The sequence below is a fragment of the Pseudophryne corroboree genome, chromosome 3, assembly GCF_028390025.1.
Source record: "Pseudophryne corroboree isolate aPseCor3 chromosome 3, aPseCor3.hap2, whole genome shotgun sequence".
Classification (NCBI taxonomy): Eukaryota; Metazoa; Chordata; class Amphibia; order Anura; family Myobatrachidae; genus Pseudophryne; species Pseudophryne corroboree.
The window spans coordinates 393838451-393861632 of NC_086446.1; the positions used below are offsets into that span (position 1 = coordinate 393838451).

Sequence of the window (23182 nt, forward strand, 5' to 3'; positions counted from 1 at the left end):
CCTCACCTTCTGGAGGGCCACGGGTTCGGGATTCAGGACTGGATCCTTCTAACCACGGATGCAAGTCTCCGGGGCTGGGGTGCAGTCACTCAAGGGGAAACCTTCCAAGGAAGGGGTCAAGTCTGGAAGCCTGCCAATAAACATTCTGCAACTAAGAGCCGTCTACAACGTTCTTCTCCAAGCGGCCCCTCTTCTGAGAAATCGGGCCATTCAAGTACAGTCGGACAATGTAACGACAGTGGCTTACATAAACCGACAGGGCGGAATGAAAAGCAGAGCTGCAATGTCAGAGGTAACAAGGATCATCCTCTGGGCAGAAAAACATGTGTTGGCGCTGTCAGCAATCTTCATTCCGGGAGTAGACAACTGGGAAGCGGACTTCCTCAGCAGATACGATCTCCATCCAGGGGAGTGGCGTCTCCTTTGGGGCGTACCCCAGATCGACATGATGGCCTCTCGTCTCAACAAGAAGCTTTGGCGGTATTGTTCCAGGTCGAGTGACCCGCAAGCAGTGGCGTTGGACGCCCTAGTGACTCCGTGGGTGTTCCAGTCGGTATACGTGTTTCCTCCACTTCCACTCATTCCAAGAGTTCTCAAACACAAAAGGAGAACAAGGGTTCAGGCAATCCTCATTGCTCCGGCCTGGCCAAGAAGGGCTTGGTACGCAGATCTTCTGGATCTACTGCTAGAAGAGCCGAGGCCTCTTCCTCTTCGGGAGGACCTGCTGCAGCAGGGGCCGTTCATCTATCAAGACTTACGATGGCTACGTTTGATGGCATGGAGGTTGAATGCCAAATACAAGGTCATTCCTACCCTGATACAGGCTAGGAAAGGAGTAGCGTCAAAACATTACCATCGTGTTTGGAAAAAATATGTATCTATGGGGGTAATTCTGAGTTGATCGCAGCAGGAACTTTGTTAGCAGTTGGGCAAAGCCATGTGAACTGCAGGGGAGGCAGATATAACATGTGCAGAGAGAGTTAGATTTGGGTGTGGTGTGTTCAATCTGCAATCTAAATTGCAGTGTAAAAATAAAGCAGCCATTATTTACCCTGCACAGAAACAAAATAACCCACCCAAATCTAACTCTTGATATACAGTAACATTTTGTCATAATATTTCAGAAACTGCATGGCTGGTTTCTTGCACTCTTTTGCTCTAATACACCACCTGCTTTAGGATTTATATTCAGAAACATTGTCTCGATCATCCACATAGAAAACTCATCAATGTCATGACAAAAAGACGCCATAGGGATTAGCTTCATTAAGACCATGTGGGGTAATCGTACCGAGCTCAAAAATCCATCTGGATTCACGTTGTTTTAATTTGAGTTCTCTATCACCACCGCGAATAGACGGCGGGATCTGATCAATCAACATACACGTGAGACTCGATATCGAGTGTTTTTGTTGAAGCCAGTGCCTTGCTACAGGCTTGACTGTTTTGTTCGTCTCTAGTGCCTGACGGATGGAGTAACGGTGATTGGCCATCCGTTCACAAAAGCAACGAGTCGTGAGTCCAACATAATAGAGCCCACATGGGCAGATAATAATGTATATAACAAACTCAGACAGGCATGTTAGCTTGTGCTTTATTGGTATCAGTTTCCCACTATGTGGGTGTGCAAATGAGGATCCACTCGCCATTGATCGACAGGTCGTACAGTCAGGGCATCTGAAACAGCCTGTCTTTTTCGTTTTCAACCACATTGGGTTGGTCTTTTGTGGTAGCAAAGCTGGTCGCATCAATAACTGGCGAAGATTTGGTCCTCTCCGGTATGAGTGCATAGGAGGTTTTTGGCTTATCCCTTCCAATTTAGCATCAGTTGCAACTATGGACCAATGTTTTCTAATAGCTTTCTCAGCAACTCGTGCATTGGTGTCGAAGGTTGATGTGAAAATCAGTCGGCTAGAATCAAAAGAAGAGACCGGCTTTTGAGTCGAATCTCTAAATCTGCCCTTTGCTTTCTTGAGGCATCTAGAAATGACCTTAGGTGAGTACCCTCGTGCCAGAAATCTGTCAGACATATCGTGTAGTTGCTGCTCAGCGGATTCTGGAGAAGAATTATTGCGTAATACACGCAAAAATTGAGAAATCGGCATACTTTCTTTAAGATTCTCTGGATGGTGGCTAGTAGCAAACAGCAACGTGTTGCGATCAGTCTGTTTACGATATAACGTGGAGCCTATATGATTCTGTTCACGGAAAATTGTCACATCAAGAAAGTTTATAGATTCATAGTCAATCTGATGCGTAAAACGGATGGGACTATCAATAGAATTAAGAAATTAGACCATGTCACAGAACTCACTCTTAGTACCCCTCCACAAAATAAAAATGTTGTCTATATAACTCCCATAATAGGCAAGCTTGTCAGCAAAATTAGGGAGGATATGGGTGTTCTCGTATTGATACATGAATAGGTTGGCATAAGACGGCGCCAGGTTAGAGCCCATGGCGGTCCCCGTGTTCTGGATGTAAAACTCATTCCCATAGCAGAAGTGGTTCTTGCCAAGAACCAGCTCAGCCAGGGCCAATAGGAATTCAACAGGGGGACCGGTATGCGCACCACCCCCAAGCGCCGTCCGTAATGCTTCCAAACCGGCAGAATGCGGAATCACTGTGTATAAAGAGTTCACATCTAATGAGGCCAACCAGATATCATCAGAGATATAAGAGAACTGAGATATTTTTTCTAAAAAATCACCGGTATCCCTGATGTAACTCAACATACTTACTGAGGGTTGTAAAAAACTATCCACAAATTTAGCAATCGGTTGTAAAATAGAATCTCTAGTAGAGATAATTGGACGACCGGGAGGGGCGTCCAATGACTTGTGGATTTTAGGAAGCGTGTAGATAATTGGACACACAGGGTGGTCAACAGACAAATAAGTAGCAATTTTCTCATCAATCCACCCATTTTGTAGACCCATGGTAATCGTGGTATCAACCGACTTCTTAATTGAAGGCATAGGGTTAGAACCAACCTTACAATAGGTTAAAGGGTCAGATAATTGTCTGCGTATCTCGGCGTCCTACATGGCCCAGTCCTGCACGACTATGGCCCCGCCTTTATCTGCTGGGCGGATAACAATTTGATCATTTTTCATAAGGGACTGTAGTGCTGTCCTTTGGGATTTACTCAAATTGTCATATTGATGCTCCACCCTGTGTGTCCGCATCTCTAATTCAGTCAATCTGAGAAAAGATTTGATGCTTGGATTTTGTGAGATAGGGTCAAAGGTACTTGGTCTGGCAAAGGCCCTTTCATGTGATGGGTCAATGCTTTGATTATTGAAGTATTCCCTGAGTCTCAACTTCCTACCAAACTTGAAGTGGTCAACTGACCACTGAAAGGCATCATGTCTCACTGTAGGCACGAAAGAGAGACCAAGGGAAAGAACCTCCATCTCAGTATCGGATAATACACAAGAGGATAGGTTAAACACCGTGGTTAGGTCTTTGCACCCCTGCCCTTTCTTGTGTTTCCTCCCGCCCCTCCTTGTCGGGTGTTTGGGGAGCATTTTTCGGGGGGATCCGAGGTTTTGTGGGTTGCCCGTCCTAAAAAATTACCTCTAGGTGGTCGGGAGTCAGTGAAATCCCTATCGGAATTGGATTGTGATGAACTAATATATTGCCTATGGGGTCTCGCACGAGAATGCTGAAATCTACGTGCGGGATTCCTAGGGTCTCCCTTCAGCCACCTATACACTTGATGGTTAGAGTCATCAGAATTGACAATTTCAAGTTTTTTCCGTTTAAACGCTATAAGATCACATTGATAAGACAGTACCTGATCCTTTAACTTATCTATCCAATTATCAGATTTCTCTCGTGTAAGAGTATTCACGTGTAGAGAGTTTAAACTCAGTAAGCTCTTGTCTGACTTTAGTCATCTCGATACCAACCTCCTCTATTACGAGTAATATCAGGTCTAGCGAGCATTTGTTTAATACACCACACCATCGGGTACAAAATGCCAAATTATGGCGCCCGATGGTGGGGGTATTATTAACCCTGAAGCCATGCGGTATCCTCTTATTCCGATAATAATCGGACAAAAATTGCCCATGAAGAGGAAGATCTATTTCTCTTTTCCTCAGTCTAAGAGCCTTATGATAAAGATCTATTGGTGTATCGTCAGACAATTTTTGGAACTCACGGTGATCAAATAGTACTTTGTCAGCGTCATCATCAGTAAGAGAGATGAGACGACTCTGTGCCAAATTCAGTGTTATCTCATCCAAAACATTCCCTGCTCCAAGAGACATAGCACTACATACGGTCTATAACAACATACAGCAAATAACAATATGACCACTGTGTATGTCTCAACGGAGAGTGTATGTATAATACAATAAATTAATAAATAACCGGAACCCAGAGTCCTGTATACATGGTCACAAAAACACCTAGCAGCAGAGTCACAAAAAGAGACATCTATCATAAAAAACACATATTAGACAATTAAAAACATCATGTTCAAGTGAACAAACTGAACATCAGCCTAAGGGAAGCTGTCACGGTCAAAAAAGCTCAGGATACTTGAATAGACACAAGTCCACAGGTGCTGGATGACGGCAGAACCAGATATTGCCAAAGGTTTTCCAATTATAGTCCCATGAGCATCCGCACTAATCCATAATTCAAAGGCCAACCAGATGGTGCTCAACTCCAAGGAATGGTAGATTCCAAAATACAGTCATTTTTGAAAGAGGGCACTCACCAATTTTTTTAAAAAGGGCAAAGGTTATTTATTACCACATCAACATCACAGTGATCTTTGTCAAGACATCAGCAAAGCATTGTAGGCAGCAGGACACCAAAGACAGCATGTCCAGCCAGCTCACCTCATGTGATATTTATACCCCCATCAATCAGAGAACACCAGACATGCCCACAACCACTTCCTGTATAGCGAAAACCTTTCAATAATGCTAGCTCTGGTGACTACACACACATAACACATTGATGAGTTTTCTATGTGGATGTAGATGCGGTTAAACAATTCGTATAAGACGGTGGCCACGGCGGTGAAGGAGTAGGCAGCGGATCCCGGGAGCTCCCCGATCTAATAACTCCTGCACCCATCCTGAGTCCCTCCGGACTGTCTACCCCCCAGTGCTGGTCCCCCCTCACCTCTGGGCAGCGGCGGGCACCTTTGCCCGGGAACTCTGGGTGCTGGCTGACCGCGGCAGACGATTCCCGGCATTGCGGCCTGTGACTCCTCCGGATCCCCGGCCTCGAGTTTGGCGCTCCCGGCCGCGCGGCTTCCGGGGCCTCATTGACGGACGGGCGGCACTGTCTGGCGCTGGACACACTGCAGGGGACACTGATAGCCCTCCTGTACCTGGCTGAAGGGGACCTGGGACGGCTGGCTGGACAATAAGGCACAGGTACTCCAGGGAAGGGGAAAAGTGCCTGAAAACCCGGGGGCCATTTTAGGTGCAGTTCCATAGACAGCCTCAGCACACAGCTCTCCCTGTCTACCCTGCAAGGACTGCATGCACCTTGGAACTCATTGCACTATAGTGGTGCACTAATAGCACACAGTGTATTACACACCAATACCCTGCCTCTACCTGGAATTTGCTGCAGGACATTCTCCCCTCAACAACATCAATATCATATATATTATTTTCTACCTTTACACAAAGCCTGTGCTCTTATCCATTGATATTTTGACCCAAAGATCCGCCACGGTTGCTTCCCGGCTTTAAGAGCAAATTGCCTGCTGTCCTCTAATTACACTTCTATACTGCAACCTTACCCGGAGGTGTGTGTGACCGCTCTCTGTCAGTATGGTTAGGAACGGCCAGAGTGCGGCCGCGGCCAAACTGGAGAGATTTGTTAGGCAACCCAACCCCAGGGGATCATCAGCTCCACCTCAGGGTGCCTCTCCAACACACTCAAGCTCCCCTTCTGCGTCTACTGCCAACTCCCCAACGGCAGCGGAGGCGCCGTCTATTCAGCAGGTGTTGGAGGCTATAGCCGGCAGTGAGCAGCGTCTCTCCGATAAGATGGAAAAGGTGCAGTGCGACCTCTCCTTACTCCGACAAGATGTTCAGCGTATCCGTGAGAGAGTGGGTGAGGCGGAGACGCGTGTCTCCAACTTGGAGGATGTGTGTGGCCCCCTTAAGCAATCCGTGTCCGCAGTGACCCAGCAGGTCTCATCTCTCCAAACCAAGCTCCTAGACATGGAGGGTCGACTGCGCAGAAACAATGTACGATTTGTGGGTCTGCCTGAGAGAGAGGAGGGCTCGCAGCCGGAGGAATTCCTCGAATCCTGGCTCAAAGAGATATATGGCGCTGAGTCCTTTACGGCCCAATTTACGGTGGAGCGCGCACATAGGATACCATCTCGGCCGCTACCTCCTGGTGCCCCTCCTCGCACCTTCATCGCCAAATTCCTGCACTATAAGGATCGTGACTCGGTCCTCCGCCTTGGCCGTACGAAGGGCCCGTTGGTCCATAACGGAGTCAGAGTGTCGGCCTTCCCGGACTTTGCCGCGGACGTCCAGAAGGACAGAGCCCAGTTTATGCCTATTAAACGACGTCTGCGGGACCTCAACCTCTCATATTCCATGCTGTTTCCCTCTCGGCTCCGGGTAGTGGCGGATGGGGAGACCAAGTTCTTTAATTCTCCTAGAGAGGCGGCCCAGTGGCTGGACAGATATGCTCCGGGTGCTCGCCAGCTGGCTCCGGACTGATTCCCTGCGCTGAAGATGCTGGGATCTTGACTACCGGAGGAGACGACCACAATTCGGGGAGCCCCCCCCCCCCTTTGCATTGGTGGCTCAAGACTTTTCACGTTCAAGTGCTATTGGTTAAGGAGGTTTAGGTTAAGTTGAGAATCTGGGCCTTCTTAGCATTTGGTAGTTGGGGTTGGCTGTTTGGGATATAAGTATGCCAGAGTTCGGGGTGGTATACGGGGAGGGAAAGGATGATTGGGAAGCTGCTAGTTGCGGCTCCTCTTGTTGTTTTTGGTTTTCTTTCTTTAGTTTGTTATTTTTCATATCTATGTTTTTTCTGAATCTAGGATGTTTGACATACCGTGTGTTATGGCTTACAACGCAGAGCTTCTATGAGATATATGTTGCTATGGCTAATGGTGTTGATTCTAGGATATATATTGTGAGATGTCTATCCGTGTGGCACATAGAGTATACCTGGGGTCATGATTAACCTGAAATTTCTGGCATGGAATGTCCGGGGTCTAAATAACAAAATCAAACGTTCTTTGGTTCTAAATATGATTAGGAAATATGACCCGGATATTGCATGCCTCAGCGAGACCCACTTGGAGGGAAATCGGTTGTTATCTCTAAGACGGGCCTGGGTGGGATGGGCTTACCATGCCTCTCATTCTTCCTTCTCCAGGGGTGTGTCTGTTCTGATTAAAAAAACGGTGCAATTTGAGTTAATATCGGTCAAAACTGACACGTATGGCAGATTTGTATTTCTGGAATGCAAACTGAGTTCCCAGCCCTATTACATTTTAGCAGTGTATGTCCCCCCTCCTTTTTCATACGCTGTATTGCAGCAAGCTGCATCTTTTATAGCTTCCTCCCCTACCACCCCGGTGATATGTCTGGGCGACTTTAATAATATACTAGATGTGTCTCTGGACAGATGGCATTCTCCGAATGATGCGATGGTGGGTAGTGGTTCTACCAAATTTGCTGATTTCTTTAATAATTTACAGTGGGTAGATGTGTGGAGGCTTCGCCACCCTGCGGTCCGTCAGTTCTCCTGTTTCTCCAGCACATATGGCTCCTTTTCTAGAATAGACCTAGTACTGGTGTCCCCCGCCCTTGTCCCTGTGATCACTGACGTCCGCTATGAGGCCCGTGGGGTCTCTGACCACTCCCCTTTGCTGATGACTCTTGCTGTAAAGAGTCAGAAGGGGCACTCTTATTGGAAGCTGCACCCTTCTTGGCTGACTCAGCTGGGTTACTGCAGTGATCTGGAGACTCAGTGGGAGGGTTACTTTAGCGACAACACAGGGTCTGCCCCGGGAACTATGGTATGGGATTCATTCAAGGCTTTTTTGAGGGGCTCTTATATAGGACGCATAGCAGCTCATAAAGTGTCCTCTAGAGAAAGGGAAAAGGCCCTGGAGAGTGACGCCAGAGATTTGGAGTCCCAATACTTGCTAGATGGTACCCCCACGACGAAAGCACGTTGGCTGGTGGCCCAGTCGGCTTGGCTTGCCCACCTGTCTGATAAAAACTCACGGTCCCTCCTCTTTAGGGCCACTAATATTTATATGCAGGCTGATAGGACGGGTGGCCTCCTGGCCCGGCTGATACATCAGGATCGTCCTGGGACTGTGATTACTCAAATGTCCGATGGGGATGGGTCCTTTGTTGACACCACGCCGGACATTGCGCAGTTATTCCGATCCTATTACACCAAGGTTTATAGCTCACAGTTGACATGCTCCACTATAGATCTCTCCTGCTATTTGGGGGGTATTCCGCTGCCCGCGCTCTCCTCTGCGGCCCGTGAGGGACTGGAGGCGCCCTTGACGCTCGCGGAGGTGACTGCGGCTATTGGTGTGTCCCCCAATGGCAAGGCCCCGGGGTGCGACGGAATTCCCTCAGAGGTATACAAAACTCATATTGATTTTTTCGGGCCCAGGCTCCATGCCTTATACCTAGATATATTTACCAGTAATGAACTTCCCCCCTCTATGTCAGAGGCAATTATAATAGTGATTCCAAAGCCCGGTAAGGACCCAGGTCTCCGGACTCCTATAGGCCGATATCCCTAATTCCCACCGATGCTAAGATCCTGGCAAAGATATTGGCAGTACGACTTAACACAGTGATCACCTCCCTCGTTCATCCGGACCAGACTGGCTTCATGCCAGGGAAGTCCACGTCTATTAATCTACGTAGACTGTATACCATTTTACAACTCCCACATGACTTCCCTTCTGACTCGGCTGTGGTCTCGCTGGACGCGGCCAAGGCCTTTGATAGTATTGAATGGGCTTATTTATGGGAGGTGATGTCTTATATGGGCTTTGGGCCCAACTTTATCAGATGGACTAAATTACTGTATCAACATCCGAGTGCCAGGATCTTGGTGAATGGCTATGTATCCCCCTCCTTTCAATTGTCCCGAGGTACCAGGCAGGGCTGTCCCTTATCCCCCCGCACTGTTTGCTTTGGCCGTCGAGCCCTTGGCCTGTTTGGTACGATCGCACCCAGATATTGTGGGAATTTGCACGGGCTCGCGCGAGGATAGGATAGCACTTTATGCCGACGACATGTTGTTATTTTTGCAAGACTACGCCAGGTCCATGCCCATCCTGCTGCGTGTGATTGAGGACTTTGGTGCTCACTCAGGTCTTCAGATCAACTGGTCTAAATCTTACATTATGCCAGTCATAGGCCCCCCTCCTACTGTTCCCAAAATCTCCCTACCATTATGTTGGACAATACAATTTAAATACCTCGGAATCCAAATAACTAATGACCCTTCTGATTTCATCCCTCTGAACCTGGACCCGACCATGCAGCAGATCATGTGCAAATCTAAAACCTGGTGTAGGCTTCCACTGACAGTGTCTGGCAGGGTAATCTCATTAAAATGATCATACTGCCCAAACTTTTATACATTATTCTCCAGTCCCCTGTATATATCTATCCAACATTCTATAGGAAATTGAATAGTGTTCTGTCCTCACTTGTTTGGGCTAACAAACGACCTAGGATACAATTAAATACCCTCACAAGGCAGCGCTCTGATGGCGGCCTAGCTTTGCCTAATTTCCAGATGTATTACTACGCTGCTCAGCTGACCCATATTAGTGTATGGGTGCGGGATTCTGGTGATGATTCTTTGCAGTGTGAGTTCATTCGCTGCTATTTTCCTCACCTCTCTCCTATGCAGGTGCTGCTGAGCGGGAGCATGGCCCGGTTTCTCCCCCCTATTATCTTTCAGGCCTTAAAGATATGGCGGGCCCTGAGAGACCTCTTAGGGTACGACGACCTGGACCCAGACACCCCCCTTTGGTACTCTGACTGGCTTCCTGAATTGCATGCGCTTGAGGGACGGGAGGTGTGGGCCCCTAGATCTGTGGTCTCTATTTCCCAACTCTATCTAAATAATGTATTCAAATCTTTTCAGCAACTAAAGGATGAGTTTGATTTACCCAACTCCTATTTTTTCAGATACCTTCAACTTCGACATGCCCTCCGGTCCCAGTTTGCAGAGTCCCCCCCACGAATCCTCCCATTTCCCATCAAGACTTTTGTAACTACAATGGGTCGAACTAAGATGGTTTCCCTTGCGTATGGATATCTTCTCACCAAACTCCATACGGACCCTCTGACACGTCTCCGTGGAAAATGGGAGGAGGATATAGGTCTGATGGGTGAGGAGGACTGGCCCCTTGCTCTGGAATACCCTGCTACAGTCACCAAGTCCCTCAGATATCAACAAATCCAATTCTTCATTCTACATAGAACATATATGACTCCAGCTAGACTAGCCTCTTTTGGGACTGGCAGATCTGGCCTCTGCCCTAAGTGCGAGGCGGATATGGGAACATTTTGGCATCTGGTGTGGGACTGCCCAAGACTGCGGGTGTTCTGGTTGGGGGTTAGGTCAATGCTGGAGAGTACGGAAGTGACTGGCGGACTGCTTACCCCACAATTCTGTATTTTGGGGATAGGATGCTCTACTTCTGAGACTGGTCCGGAGGATCTATATGCTCGCAATGTATGTGCCTTGGCTAAGGTTTGCATTGCGAGGCTCTGGATGGCCCCTAGTGGCCCTTTAGTTTCTGCGCTCAAGACCTTAGTTAATGATACAATATTCAAGGAAAGATATATTTACATGAAACAAAACGCTTCAGCCAAATTTGAAAGAGTCTGGTCTCGTTGGCTGGAGTCTCCCCACTCCCACCTGGTCCCTCAATCATAATGGATATCGAAGAGCTATTGTGCCACTGATTTACTGTTTAAGGATGTATGTCTAGATGGTTGCCAGCTGAGCTCTGCGGGTTTGCCTAATTACGTACACGACTGATAAGGTCCTGGTCTAGATGATTACTCTTCAATATGTTTCTTTCTATGTTTCTTATTTCTTTTTTTTTTTTTTCTTCTTTTTTATGTACCCTCTGTTTTTTTTTGGGGTAGTTTAAGGGCGAAACCCCCCCCCCCCCCCCAAAAAAAAAAGATATGGGGATTTATATATTGGTTGCGGATGTTGCAGGCTCAAACGTGCCGATTAACTGTATGCTTTCTGCTCATTTCCTCATGGACACAGTCTAATACTCCACTGTTGTAAACCTATCTCATAAATGAGGATGTGATATATTTGATATATGAGATGTGCCGTTGATGTGCAATGTCTGTAACTCAATCTCCATACTTTTGAATAAAAATTACTTTATTTAAAAAAAAAACAATTCGTATAATCTTCTACTGTTGTGTTTTGAGCACCTACAGCAGAGTCATTTATGTATATTTGTATTTTTGTTTATGTGTATTTGATATTCACATCCTGGGTGCTCATGGACACACTTGCATGATTGACACCGTATTCATGGTGGTCACTTATGCAGGCTGCCCATGTAGCGCTTCGGATGATCACTGTTTTTTAATGTGAATAGTAAAAGTTATGTTTTATTTGGTCTCATGTTATATAATATTGGAATAAGTGCCGCCATTATTAGAGATATCAGACATGCCCACTTTAGGCCATCGGCCCAGTGAAGCCTGTGGCTTACTATATATTTTAGGCTTTTACTTTCAGTGGCTTTGGAGCGTTTTTCCTATTATAGATTCCCTATAACTACGAGCGTTTGTCGCTCTGTCTTCTAATTTATGTAATCTATATATTTATTGTTGCCGGTCACAATAACGACGTGATGTCACGTCTGATCTCTGGTGTGCCGCTTCCGCCCCTGGCGTGCGTTTCATGCGGTGGAACGCATGAGTAATGTTCATTAAGCTGCCTTTAGCCTGTACAGTGGCCTCCGGTGGTTGCTATGACTACGTGATGTCACGTCCGGTCCTAGTCGCGTCACTTCTGCCCCCGGCGTGCGTCCCAGGTGCTGGAACGCACGAACACGATTTGGCCCGTTTTACACGATTTTACACGATTTGGCCCGTTTTGTGCTGCCTGTGATTGACTGGATCTATTGGTTATGATTAGTATAGCCACTACTTTGTGCCCTGGATACTGTTATGTGTGTGTAGTCACCAGAGCTAGCATTATTGAAAGGTTTTCGCTATACAGGAAAATGTATCATGACAAAGATCACTGTGATGTGATCGAAACGTTGACTGTCTTCATGATGTGGTAATAAATAACCTTTTACCTTTTTTAAAAAATTGGTGAGTGCCCTCTTTCAAAAATGACTATAATAAGAATTTACTTACCGATAATTCTATTTCTCGTAGTCCGTAGTGGATGCTGGGGACTCCGTCAGGACCATGGGGTTTAGCGGCTCCGCAGGAGACAGGGCACAATAATAAAAGCTTTAGGATCAGGTGGTGTGCACTGGCTCCTCCCCCTATGACCCTCCTCCAAGCCTCAGTTAGGATACTGTGCCCGGACGAGCGTGCATAATAAGGAAGGATATTGAATCCCGGGTAAGACTCATACCAGCCACACCAATCACACCGTACAACCTGTGATCTGAACCCAGTTAACAGTATGATAACAACGAAGGAGCCTCTGAAAAGATGGCTCACAACAAGAATAACCCGATTTTTGTAACAATAACTATGTACAAGTATTGCAGACAATCCGCACTTGGGATGGGCGCCCAGCATCCACTACGGACTACGAGAAATAGAATTATCGGTAAGTAAATTCTTATTTTCTCTAACGTCCTAAGTGGATGCTGGGGACTCCGTCAGGACCATGGGGATTATACCAAAGCTCCCAAACGGGCGGGAGAGTGCGGATGACTCTGCAGCACCGAATGAGAGAACTCCAGGTCCTCCTCAGTCAGGGTGTGCCCCTGACCAAGTAGCAGCTCGGCAAAGTTGTAAAGCCGAGACCCCTCGGGCAGCCGCCCAAGATGAGCCCACTTCCTTGTGGAATGGGCTTTTACTGATTTTGGCTGTGGCAAGCCTGCCACAGAATGTGCAAGCTGAATTGTACTACAAATCCAGCGAGCAATCGTCTGCTTAGAAGCAGGAACACCCATCTTGTTGGGTGCATACAGGCTAAACAGCGAGTCAGATTTTCTGACTCCAGTCGTCCTGGAAACATATATTTTCAGGGCCCTGACAACGTCAAGTAACTTGGAGTCCTCCAAGTCCCTAGTAGCCGCAGGTACCACAATAGGTTGGTTCATGTGAAAAACAGAAAACACCTTAAGGAGAAATTGAGGACGAGTCCTCAATTCTGCCCTGTCAGAATGAAAAATTAAGTAAGGGCTTTTATATGATAAAGCCGCCCATTCTGACACACGCCTGGCTGAAGCCAGGGCTAAAAGAATCTTCACCTTCCATGTGAAATATTTTAATTCCACAGTGGTGAGTGGATCAAACCAATGTGATTTTAGGAAACTCAAAACAACATTGAGATCCCAAGGTGCCACTGGGGGCACAAAAGGAGGCTGTATATGCAGTACCCCTTTTACAAACGTCTGAACTTCAGGCACTGAAGCCAGTTCTTTCTGGAAGAAATTTGACAGGGTCGAAATTTGAACCTTAATGGACCCTAATTTTAGGCCCATAGACAGTCCTGTTTTCAGGAAATGTAGGAAACGACCCAGTTGGAATTCCTCTGTAGGGACCTTCTTGGCCTCACACCACGCAACATATTTTCGCCAAATGCGGTGAAAATGTTTTGCAGTTACATCCTTCCTGGCTTCGACCAGGGTAGGGATGACTTCATCTGGAATGCCCTTTCAGGATCCGGCGTTCAACTGCCATGCCGTCAAACGCAGCCGCGGTAAGTCTTGGAACAGACAAGGCCCCTGCTGGAGCAGGTCCTTTCTTAAAGGTAGAGGCCACGGTTCTTCCGTGAGCATCTCTTGAAGTTCCGGGTACCGTCCTTCTTGACCCATCCGGAACCACGAGTATCGTTCTTACTCATCTCCTTCTTATGATTCTCAGTACTTTTGGTATGAGATGCATAGGAGGGAACACATACCCTGACTGGTACACCCACAGTGTTACCAGAGCGTCCACCGCTATTGCCTGAGGGTCCCTTGACCTGGCGCAATATTTGTCTAGTTTTTTGTTCAGGCGGGCCGCCATCATGTCCACCTTTGGTTTTTCCCAACGGTTTACAATCATGTGGAAGACTTCCCGCTGAAGTCCCCACTCTCCCGGGTGGAGGTTATGCCTGCTGAGGAAGTTTGCTTCCCAGTTTTCCACTCCCGGAATTAACACTGCTGAGAGTGTTATCACATGATTTTTCGACCAGCGAAGAATCCTTGCAGTTTCTGCCATTTCCCTCCTGCTTCATGTGCCGCCCTGTCTGTTTACGTGGGCGACTGCCGTGATGTTGTCCCACTGGATCAATACTGGCTGACTTTGAAGCAGTGGTCTTGCTAAGCTTAGAGCCTTGTAAATTGCCCTTAGCTCCAGTATATTTATGTGGAGAGAAGTCTCCAGACTTGATCACACTCCCTGGAAATTTTTTCCTTGTGTGACTGCTCCCCAGCCACTCAGGCTGGCATCCGTGGTCACCAGGACCCAGTCCTGAATGTCGAATCTGCGGCCCTTTCATAGATGAGCACTCTGCAGCCACCGCAGAAGAAAACACCCTTGTCCTTGGAGACAGGGTTATCCGCTGATGCATCTGAAGATGCGATCCGGACCATTTTCCCAGCAGATTCCACTGAAAGGTTCTTGCGTGAAATCTACCGAATGGGATTGCTTTGTAAGAAACCACCATTTTTCACAGGACCCTTGTGCAATGATGCACTGATACTTTTCCTGGTTTTAGGAGGTTCCTGACTAGCTCGGATAACTCCCTGGTCTTCTTCTCCGGGAGAAAACATCCTTTTCTGGACTGTGTCCAGAATCATTCCTAGGAACATTAGACGTGTCGTCGGAAAAAGCTGCGATTTTGGAATATTTAGAATCCACTCGTGCTGTCGTAGAACTACTTGAGATAGTGCTACTCCGACCGCCAACTGTTCTCTGGACCTTGCCCTTATCAGGAAAGCGTCCATATTTCTTTTAGGAAGAATCATCATTTCGGCCATTACCATGGTAAAGACCCGGGGTGCCGTGGACAATCCAAACGGCAGCGTCTGAACTGATAGTGACAGTTCTGTACCACGAACCTGAGATACCCTTGGTGAGAAGGGCAAAATTTGGACATGTAGGTAAGCGTCCCTGATATCCAGTGACACCATATTGTCCTGGTTCGCTATCACTGCTCTGAGTGACTCCATCTTGATTTGAACCCTTGTATGTAATTGTTCAAATCTTTTAGATCTCACCGAGCCGTTTGGCTTCAGTACCACAATATAGTGTGGAATAATACCCCTTCCCTTGTTGTAGGAGGGGTACTTTGATTATCACCTGCTGGGAATACAGCCTGTGAATTTTTTTCCAATACTGCCTCCCTGTCGGAGGGAGACGTTGGTAAAGCAGACTTCAGGAACTTGTGAGGGGAAGACGTCTCGAATTTCCAATGTACATCTGGGATACTACGTGTAGGATCCAGGAGTCCACTTGCGAGTGAGCCCACTGCGTGCTGAAACTCTTGAGATGACCCCCCACCGCACCTGAGTCCGCTTGTATGGCCCCAGCGTCATGCTGCGGACTTGGCAGAAGCTGTGGAGGACTTCTGTTCCTGGGAATGGGCTGCCTGCTGCAGTCTTCTTCCCTTTCCTCTAACCCTGGGCAGATATGACTGGCCTTTTGCCCGCCTGCCTTTATGGGTACGAAAGGACTGAGACTGAAAAGACTGTGTCCTTTTCTGCTGAGATGTGACTTGGGGTAACAAAAGTGGATTTTCCAGCTGTTGCCATGGCCACCAGGTCCGATGGACCGCCCCTTTATACGGCAATTCTTCCATGTGCCGTCTGGAATCTGCATCACCTGACCACTGTCGTGTCTATAAACATCGTCTGGCAGATATGGACATCACATCTACTCTTGATGCCAGAATGCAAATATCCCTCTGCGCATCTCGCATATATAGAAATGCATCCTTAAAATGCTCAATAGTCAATAAAATATTGTTCCTGTCAAGGGTAATAATATTTTCAGTCAGGAAATCCGACCAAGCCCCCCCAGCGCTGCACATCCAGGCTGAGGCGATTGCTGGTCGTAGTATAACACCAGTATGTGTGTATATACTTTTTAGGATATTTTTCAGCTTCCTATCAGCTGGCTCTTTGAGGGCGGCCGTATCTGGAGACGGTAACGCCACTTGTTTTTATAAGCGTGTGAGCGCCTTATCCACCCTAAGGTGTGTTTCCCAACTCGCCCTCACTTCTGGCGGGAAAAGGTATACCTCCAATAATTTTCTATCGGAGGAAACCCACGTATCATCACACACTTTAATTTATCTGATTCAGGAAAAACTACAAGTAGATTATTCCCACCCTACATAATACCCTTATTTGTGGTACTTGTAGTATCAGAAATATGTAACACCTCCTTCATTGCCCTTAACATGTAACGTGTGGCCCTAAAGGAAAATACGTTTGTTTCTTCACCGTCGACACTGAAGTCAGTGTCCGTGTCTGTTTGCCAGCACACACCAAAAACGCTATAATTATACAGGGACAACCCCTTATACAAGTGTTTTCCCTTATAGCATTTTCACATATGTAATCATATCGCCAAATAAGTGCCCCCCCTCTCTGTTTTAACCCTGTTTCTGTAGTGCAGTGCAGGGGAGAGCCTGGGAGCCTTCCTCACAGCAGAGCTGAGCAGGAAAATGGCGCCGTGTGCTGAGGAGAATAGGCCCCGCCCCCTAAAACGGCGGGCTCTTCTCCCGGAGTTTGTGAGATCTGGCAGGGGTTAAATACATCCATATAGCCTCAAGGGCTATATGTGATGTATTTTAGCCATAAAAAAGGTATAATACATTGCTGCCCAGGGCGCCCCCCCCAGCGCCCTGCACCCTCAGTGACCGCTGGTATGAAGTGTGCTGACAACAATGGCGCACAGCTGCAGTGCTGTGCGCTACCTTATGAAGACTGAAAGTCTTCTGCCGCCTGTTTCTGGACCTCTGGACCTCTTCAACTTCGGCATCTGCAAGGGGGGTCGGCGGCACGGCTCCGGGACGAACCCCAGGGTGAGACCTGTGTTCCGACTCCCTCTGGAGCTAATGGTGTCCAGTAGCCTAAGAAGCAAATCCATCCTGCACGCAGGTGAGTTTACTTCTCTCCCCTAAGTCCCTCGTAGCAGTGAGCCTGTTGCCAGCAGGACTCACTGAAAATAAAAAACCTAACTTAAACTTTTATTCTAAGCAGCTCAGGAGAGCCACCTAGATTGCACCCTTCTCGGCCGGGCACAAAAATCTAACTGAGGCTTGGAGGAGGGTCATAGGGGGAGGAGCCAGTGCACACCACCTGATCCTAAAGCTTTTATTATTGTGCCCTGTCTCCTGCGGAGCTGCTAAACCCCATGGTCCTGACGGAGTCCCCAGCATCCACTTAGGACGTTAGAGAAATATATATACACACACACACACACACACACACACACACACACACACACACACATACACATATACACACTGCTCAAAAAAATAAAGGGAACACCTAAACAACACATCCTAGATCTGAATGAATGAAATGTTCTTATTAAATACTTTATTCTTTACATAGTTTAATGTGCTGACAACAATATCACACAAAAATTATCAATGGAAATCGAATTTATTAACCCATGGAGGTCTGGATTTGGAGTCACACTCAAAATTAAAGTGGAAAAACACATTACAGGCTGATCCAACTTTGATGTAATGTCCTCAAAACAAGTCAAAATGAGGCTCAGTAGTGTGTGTGGCCTCCACGTGCCTGTATGACCTCCCTACAACGCCTGGGCTCCTGATGAGGTGGCGGATAGTCTTCTGAGGGATCTTCTCCCAGACCTGGACTAAAGCATGCGCCAACTCCTGGACAGTCTGTGGTGCATGGTGGATGGAGCGAGACATGATGTCCCAGATATGCTCAATTGGATTCAGGGCCAGTCCATAGCATCAATACCTTCGTCTTGCAGGAACTGCTGACACACTCCAGCCACGAGGTCTAGCATTGTCTTGCATTAGGAGGAACCCAGGGCCAACCGCACCAGCATATGGTCTCACAAGGGGTCTGAGAATCTCATCTCGGTACCTAATGGCAGTCAGGCTACCTCAGGCTACCTCTGGCAAGCACATAGAGGGCTGTGCGGCCCCCCAAAGAAATGCCACCCCACACCATTGCTGACCCACTGCCAAACCGGTCATGCTTGAGGATGTTGCAGGCAGCAGAACGTTCTATTTGGCGACTCCAGACTCTGTCACGTCTGTCACATGTGCTCAGTGAGAACCTGCTTTTATCTGTGAAGAGCACAGGGCACCAGTGGCGAATTTGCCAATCTTGGTGTTCTCTGGCAAATACCAAACGTCCTGCATGGTGTTGGGCTGTAAGCACAACCCCCACCTGTGGACGTCGGGCCCTCATACCACCCTCATGGAATCTGTTTCTGATCGTTTGAGTAGACACATGCACATTTGTGGCTTGCTGGAGGTCATTTTGCAGGGCTCTGGCAGTGCTCCTCCTGTTCCTCCTTGCACAAAAGCGGAGGTAGCGGTCCTGCTGCTGGGTTGTTGCCCTCCTATGGCCTCCTCCATGTCTCCTGATGTACTGGCCTGTCTCCTGGTAGCGCCTGCATGCTCTGGACACTACACTGACAGACACAGCAAACCTTCTTGCCACAGCTCGCATTGATGTGCCATGCTGGATGAGCTGCACTACCTGAGCCACTTGTGTGGGTTGTAGACTCTGTCTCATGCTACCACTAGAGTGAAAGCACCGCCAGCTTTCAAAAGTGACCAAAACATCAGCCAGAAAGCATAGGAGCTGAGAAGTGGTCTGTGGTCACCACCTGCAGAACAACTCCTTTATTGGGGGTGTCTTGCTAATTGCCTATAATTTCCACCTGTTGTCTATTCCATTTGCACAACAGCATGTGAAATTGTCAATCAGTGTTGCTTCCTAAGTGGACAGTTTGATTTCACAGAAGTGTGATTGACTTGGAGTTACAATGTGTTGTACAAGTGTTCCCTTTATTTTTTTGAGCAGTGTATATTGTATGTATATTTAGAAAGAGTTAGCCAGCTAGTGGTCTCTTAACAAAACATTAATACAGCAATGAGACAAAACATAGATTCAAGTAAAAATATTCCCCCATTTGTTGACATGTGAATGTGCCACCACTCTTCAACAGAGTTGTTCTACCAGAGTGTGTCACATACTGCAATGTAGAAGCATTGCTTTCCATACAGTGCTATCTACAAAGATATAGAAAATTAACTCTTCATCCATTAAATGGTTAATCCACATTTGAGGCTAAATTAACTCGTGTGAACTCTGCATGAAAAATCTGCTCAATAACAACTTTTGTGCTTATAACAAATCATATACTGTATATATAGATATAGCTGATTTATTTCACCCCTTTCCATATACAGTCTCCCAATGAGGTTTGCAGTGCCTTTGTGTACAGCAGTTATGCATAGCATATTTTATCATTTTCTTTATTGAATTTTATGCCTGATTCTTTTTCATTAATTTATGCTTAAAATTCTGTACAGTATTGATAACCAGGATATTGAATCACTCATATCAGTCCATTGCCCACTGGAGCTCAATCTATATTCTCTGTCAAATGGGGACACATTCAAACTAGGGTTAATTTTTGTCAGAAATCAATTAACATAATAGCACATTTTCGTACTGTGGGAGAAGCCCCATGCAAACGCTGGGAGAATGTACAAACTCCACACTATCCCTTGGCCAGGGATTGAATTTATAACCTCAGTACTGTGCGAGACAGTAATGCTAACCACTACACCAACTATACTGCCCACAGATAGAAAACTAGTAAAACAGGATATGATTGATATGCTTACACCTTCTAAATCATGTGTTCTCAACAACTGTCAAGTACCACTAAAGGCCCATACACACTGGGCGATTTTGAGCTGAAAGCAGGTCACTTTTGGTGTGTTGAGCTGCTTTCAGCTCAAATCCGCACAGTGTGTATGCGCCGGCGATGAGTGCTGATGTGTGCTCCTGCGTCATCGCCGGCGGCAGCTGTTCATCTGCTGGTATCACCAGCAGATGAACGGCTTTCCATAGTGTCCTGCTATGGAAAGCCGTTCACCCCCGCTGACATCGCTGGATAGGGGGGAAAATAGCTCAGTGTGTATGCACGGAGTGATTTTCAGCCCAGCGATCATCGCTCTGCATACACACTGGGCAAAAACGCCTAGTGTGAATGCACCTTAACAGGTCATGTTTTGTGGATAATCACTGACTGTGCAAAATAGATTTACCATACCTATGCATGACTAATCCTCAAAACATATCCTGTTGGTGATACTTGAGGATTAGGGTTGAGAACCCCTGTTTTAAATAATTATGCCTGCATACCTACCAACTTTAAAAAGTTGGGAGGAGGCAGGGCCGTCTTTTCGTATGGGCTCAATGGGCTCTTGCCCAAGGGCCCCAGGAGTATAAGGCCCTAGGCTGATAGCTTTCCAGGGGTACCAGATTTTTTAAAATCAGCCCTGGGGAACCGGAGATATCAGACTTCAAAGCAGTGGACCCCATCCAAGCCTGTTAATTGCTCTTCCCAGCCAGATATCTTGGGTACTGTCTGACAGAGTTTTTCTGAGGACATACTCCAAAAGCTGTGTCTCTCCCCTTTTGGTGAATACTGGCAGCTTGTCTCTGCTATGCCCAGAACCAGAGATATCAGCCTTCAAGCAGCAGGTCCCTGCTCCAGCTCCACACGCCTAATATGCAGTTTTATATTTTAATTGGTGGATTGCTCTGGCTCCCCAGAACCTCCTGAAAGGTGGGACTCTCTAGTTTTTTTATCCCATTCAAAGCTAAGAAATCTATTTCCAGGAACTTGAGATATCTGCAGTCAAGCAAGCGGACCAGAAAATTATGAATATTAAGCCCATTCCACTATCGACCCCTCCCCTACGTATTAAACACCCCCTACCACCCTGGAAGTCATGTACTAGGGCCCCTTCATTCAACCCAATGCCCCCTTCTACAGTTTAGTGTTTTGTCTCCCACCCCATCTGTGCAGTAAAGGAGTAATTAGCATAAATTATTTCTCCAGGTCCTACATGCTGAGTGGAAGATAGAACACACCCTACCACCCGAAGGACATCAAAGCTGCAGCTGATAGCACCCCCACCCCTACCGCTGGAGGATGGGTAGGGGCCCCAGTGCATTGCTGTGTCCATGGGCCTACACTGCTGTTAAGACGGCCCTGGGAGGAGGGACACTTCTGTGCGCGTCCGTATATAGGGGACATGGCCTCGCGGTAGTGCTGCGATTGCGGATCATGCCCTCATTTTTGCGGCTGTGAGGGGGCATGCCAAGAGCGTTGTGAGCTGCTTCCATTCCCCCCTGTCCCTCTCTCCCATGCGCACAGAGTCTATTCACCGCCCCAGTGAGAGAGGGTCTCCCAACTGCCCCCTCCCCACCGTGGTACATTGCAACTCGCGGATGGGACAGCAGGATAGTCCCAGAAAAACGGGACTGTCCGCCAAAATTGGGACAGTTGGGAGGTATGTACCGGCCTGTGTTTTGCTTAAAAGCAAAAGAAATGAAACCATATATTTAAAAAATAGTCATAACAAGTCTGTGCTTTATTTCCTACAGTTATTTATTTTTTAAATGTAACTTTTACAAGTATTCTAAATTCCTAAAGAAATACAAACAGATAAATAATAAAACAAATGAGTGTTTTCATTGAGTTTTCACAACATTAGCTATTGCCAAATGTTGAGGGAATTTTTTTCTCACAAACAGCATAGAAGAAATAGATACATTGTATGGAGCTTTATATTATGCTATGGGAGTGCAGGGTGTGCACTGCATAAACATACACTATAACACTGTGGACATACCTTGAATATAAACAATCGCCTACTGGGTGTGGTCAGTAACAGGTGAACGTGGACAAGAGGAAAAAAAAGTTTAATCAAACGAGCAAACAAGAACTGTAAGCCCAAATCATGCGTCACTGCAGTCTCAGTAGCTGACAGATTTTTTAAAGGCAAAAAAACAACAACCCCTACCTTGTATTTCTGTATCTCTCTTCTCAAATCTTCTTCTGTCACTTTCTGGTCTCCAACATGTACAAATTCTCCCTAAAATGAAGATGAAAAAGACGTATCAACACTTTCTACTGTGTAACTAGTTTTACTTTCTCTTTCATAGACTACCTGGTATTTATAGATCTATCAACCAAGATAAAGAATAGACACAAAATAGCTGCAAGAGATCAAGAACTTGGGGTGAAGGTATAGGCTTGAACTTGGTATCTGTAGTGAGTTTGGGGTAGTATTTATTCCATTTTAATGAGCTTTTGATACAGAGCTTCAAATGAGTCCTGGATTGAAGTAGGCGATCAGATATGGGGAAAATGTTATGATGAAACCCAAACAGCCAATGGGGTTGCGCCATGTAATAATCCTATTGCTGCAAATACAATACTTCACTGATAAAAGGCTTGAGCGCTGCCAATTTGGGTTCAGCCATGACAAAGCAGGTAACCAGTGAAACGCGTGTCGGTGTTCAGTCGCTGTGTACTATACAGACAAAATCCTAACGTGACTTTGTCTAATACCGCTAATGTGAATGTTTGTGTTTCAGATTAGCAATAGCTAGAAAAAGTGGGCCATCCTATAAGACACACAGGGATAGTAACGTGTAGGATTACGGTCTCATTGAAACGTAGATACAACTGAGCGGCTACCCATACAAGATAATGTTATTTGAAAAAATTACATGTACACAGGCCCTACCAGAGGGGGAAGGGGCTAAGGGAAAATTTCCCTGGGCCTCCGACTGGCAGGGGGCCTCAAGATTTTCTGTGTTCCATCTTTTTTTTTTTATATTTACCCATTTTCTATTTTGCCAATTTCCAAGTAAAGTTCAAACCTAGGGGGAAATTTACTAAGCTCCCGATTTTGACCGAGATGCCGTTTT

At 46.7% G+C, this 23182-nt stretch overlaps 1 protein-coding gene across 2 annotated transcripts in view; it reads right to left on the minus strand.

The window, feature by feature from the left end:
• IFI35 (interferon induced protein 35) overlaps positions 1-23182 on the minus strand; it is a 187748-nt gene that overhangs the window by 94680 nt on the left and 69886 nt on the right. For both annotated transcript variants that reach the window (XM_063960083.1, XM_063960084.1), the window contains one exon: positions 22270-22341. In XM_063960083.1, the coding sequence (XP_063816153.1) occupies positions 22270-22341 (72 nt within the window). The remainder of the gene's footprint in view (positions 1-22269; positions 22342-23182) is intronic.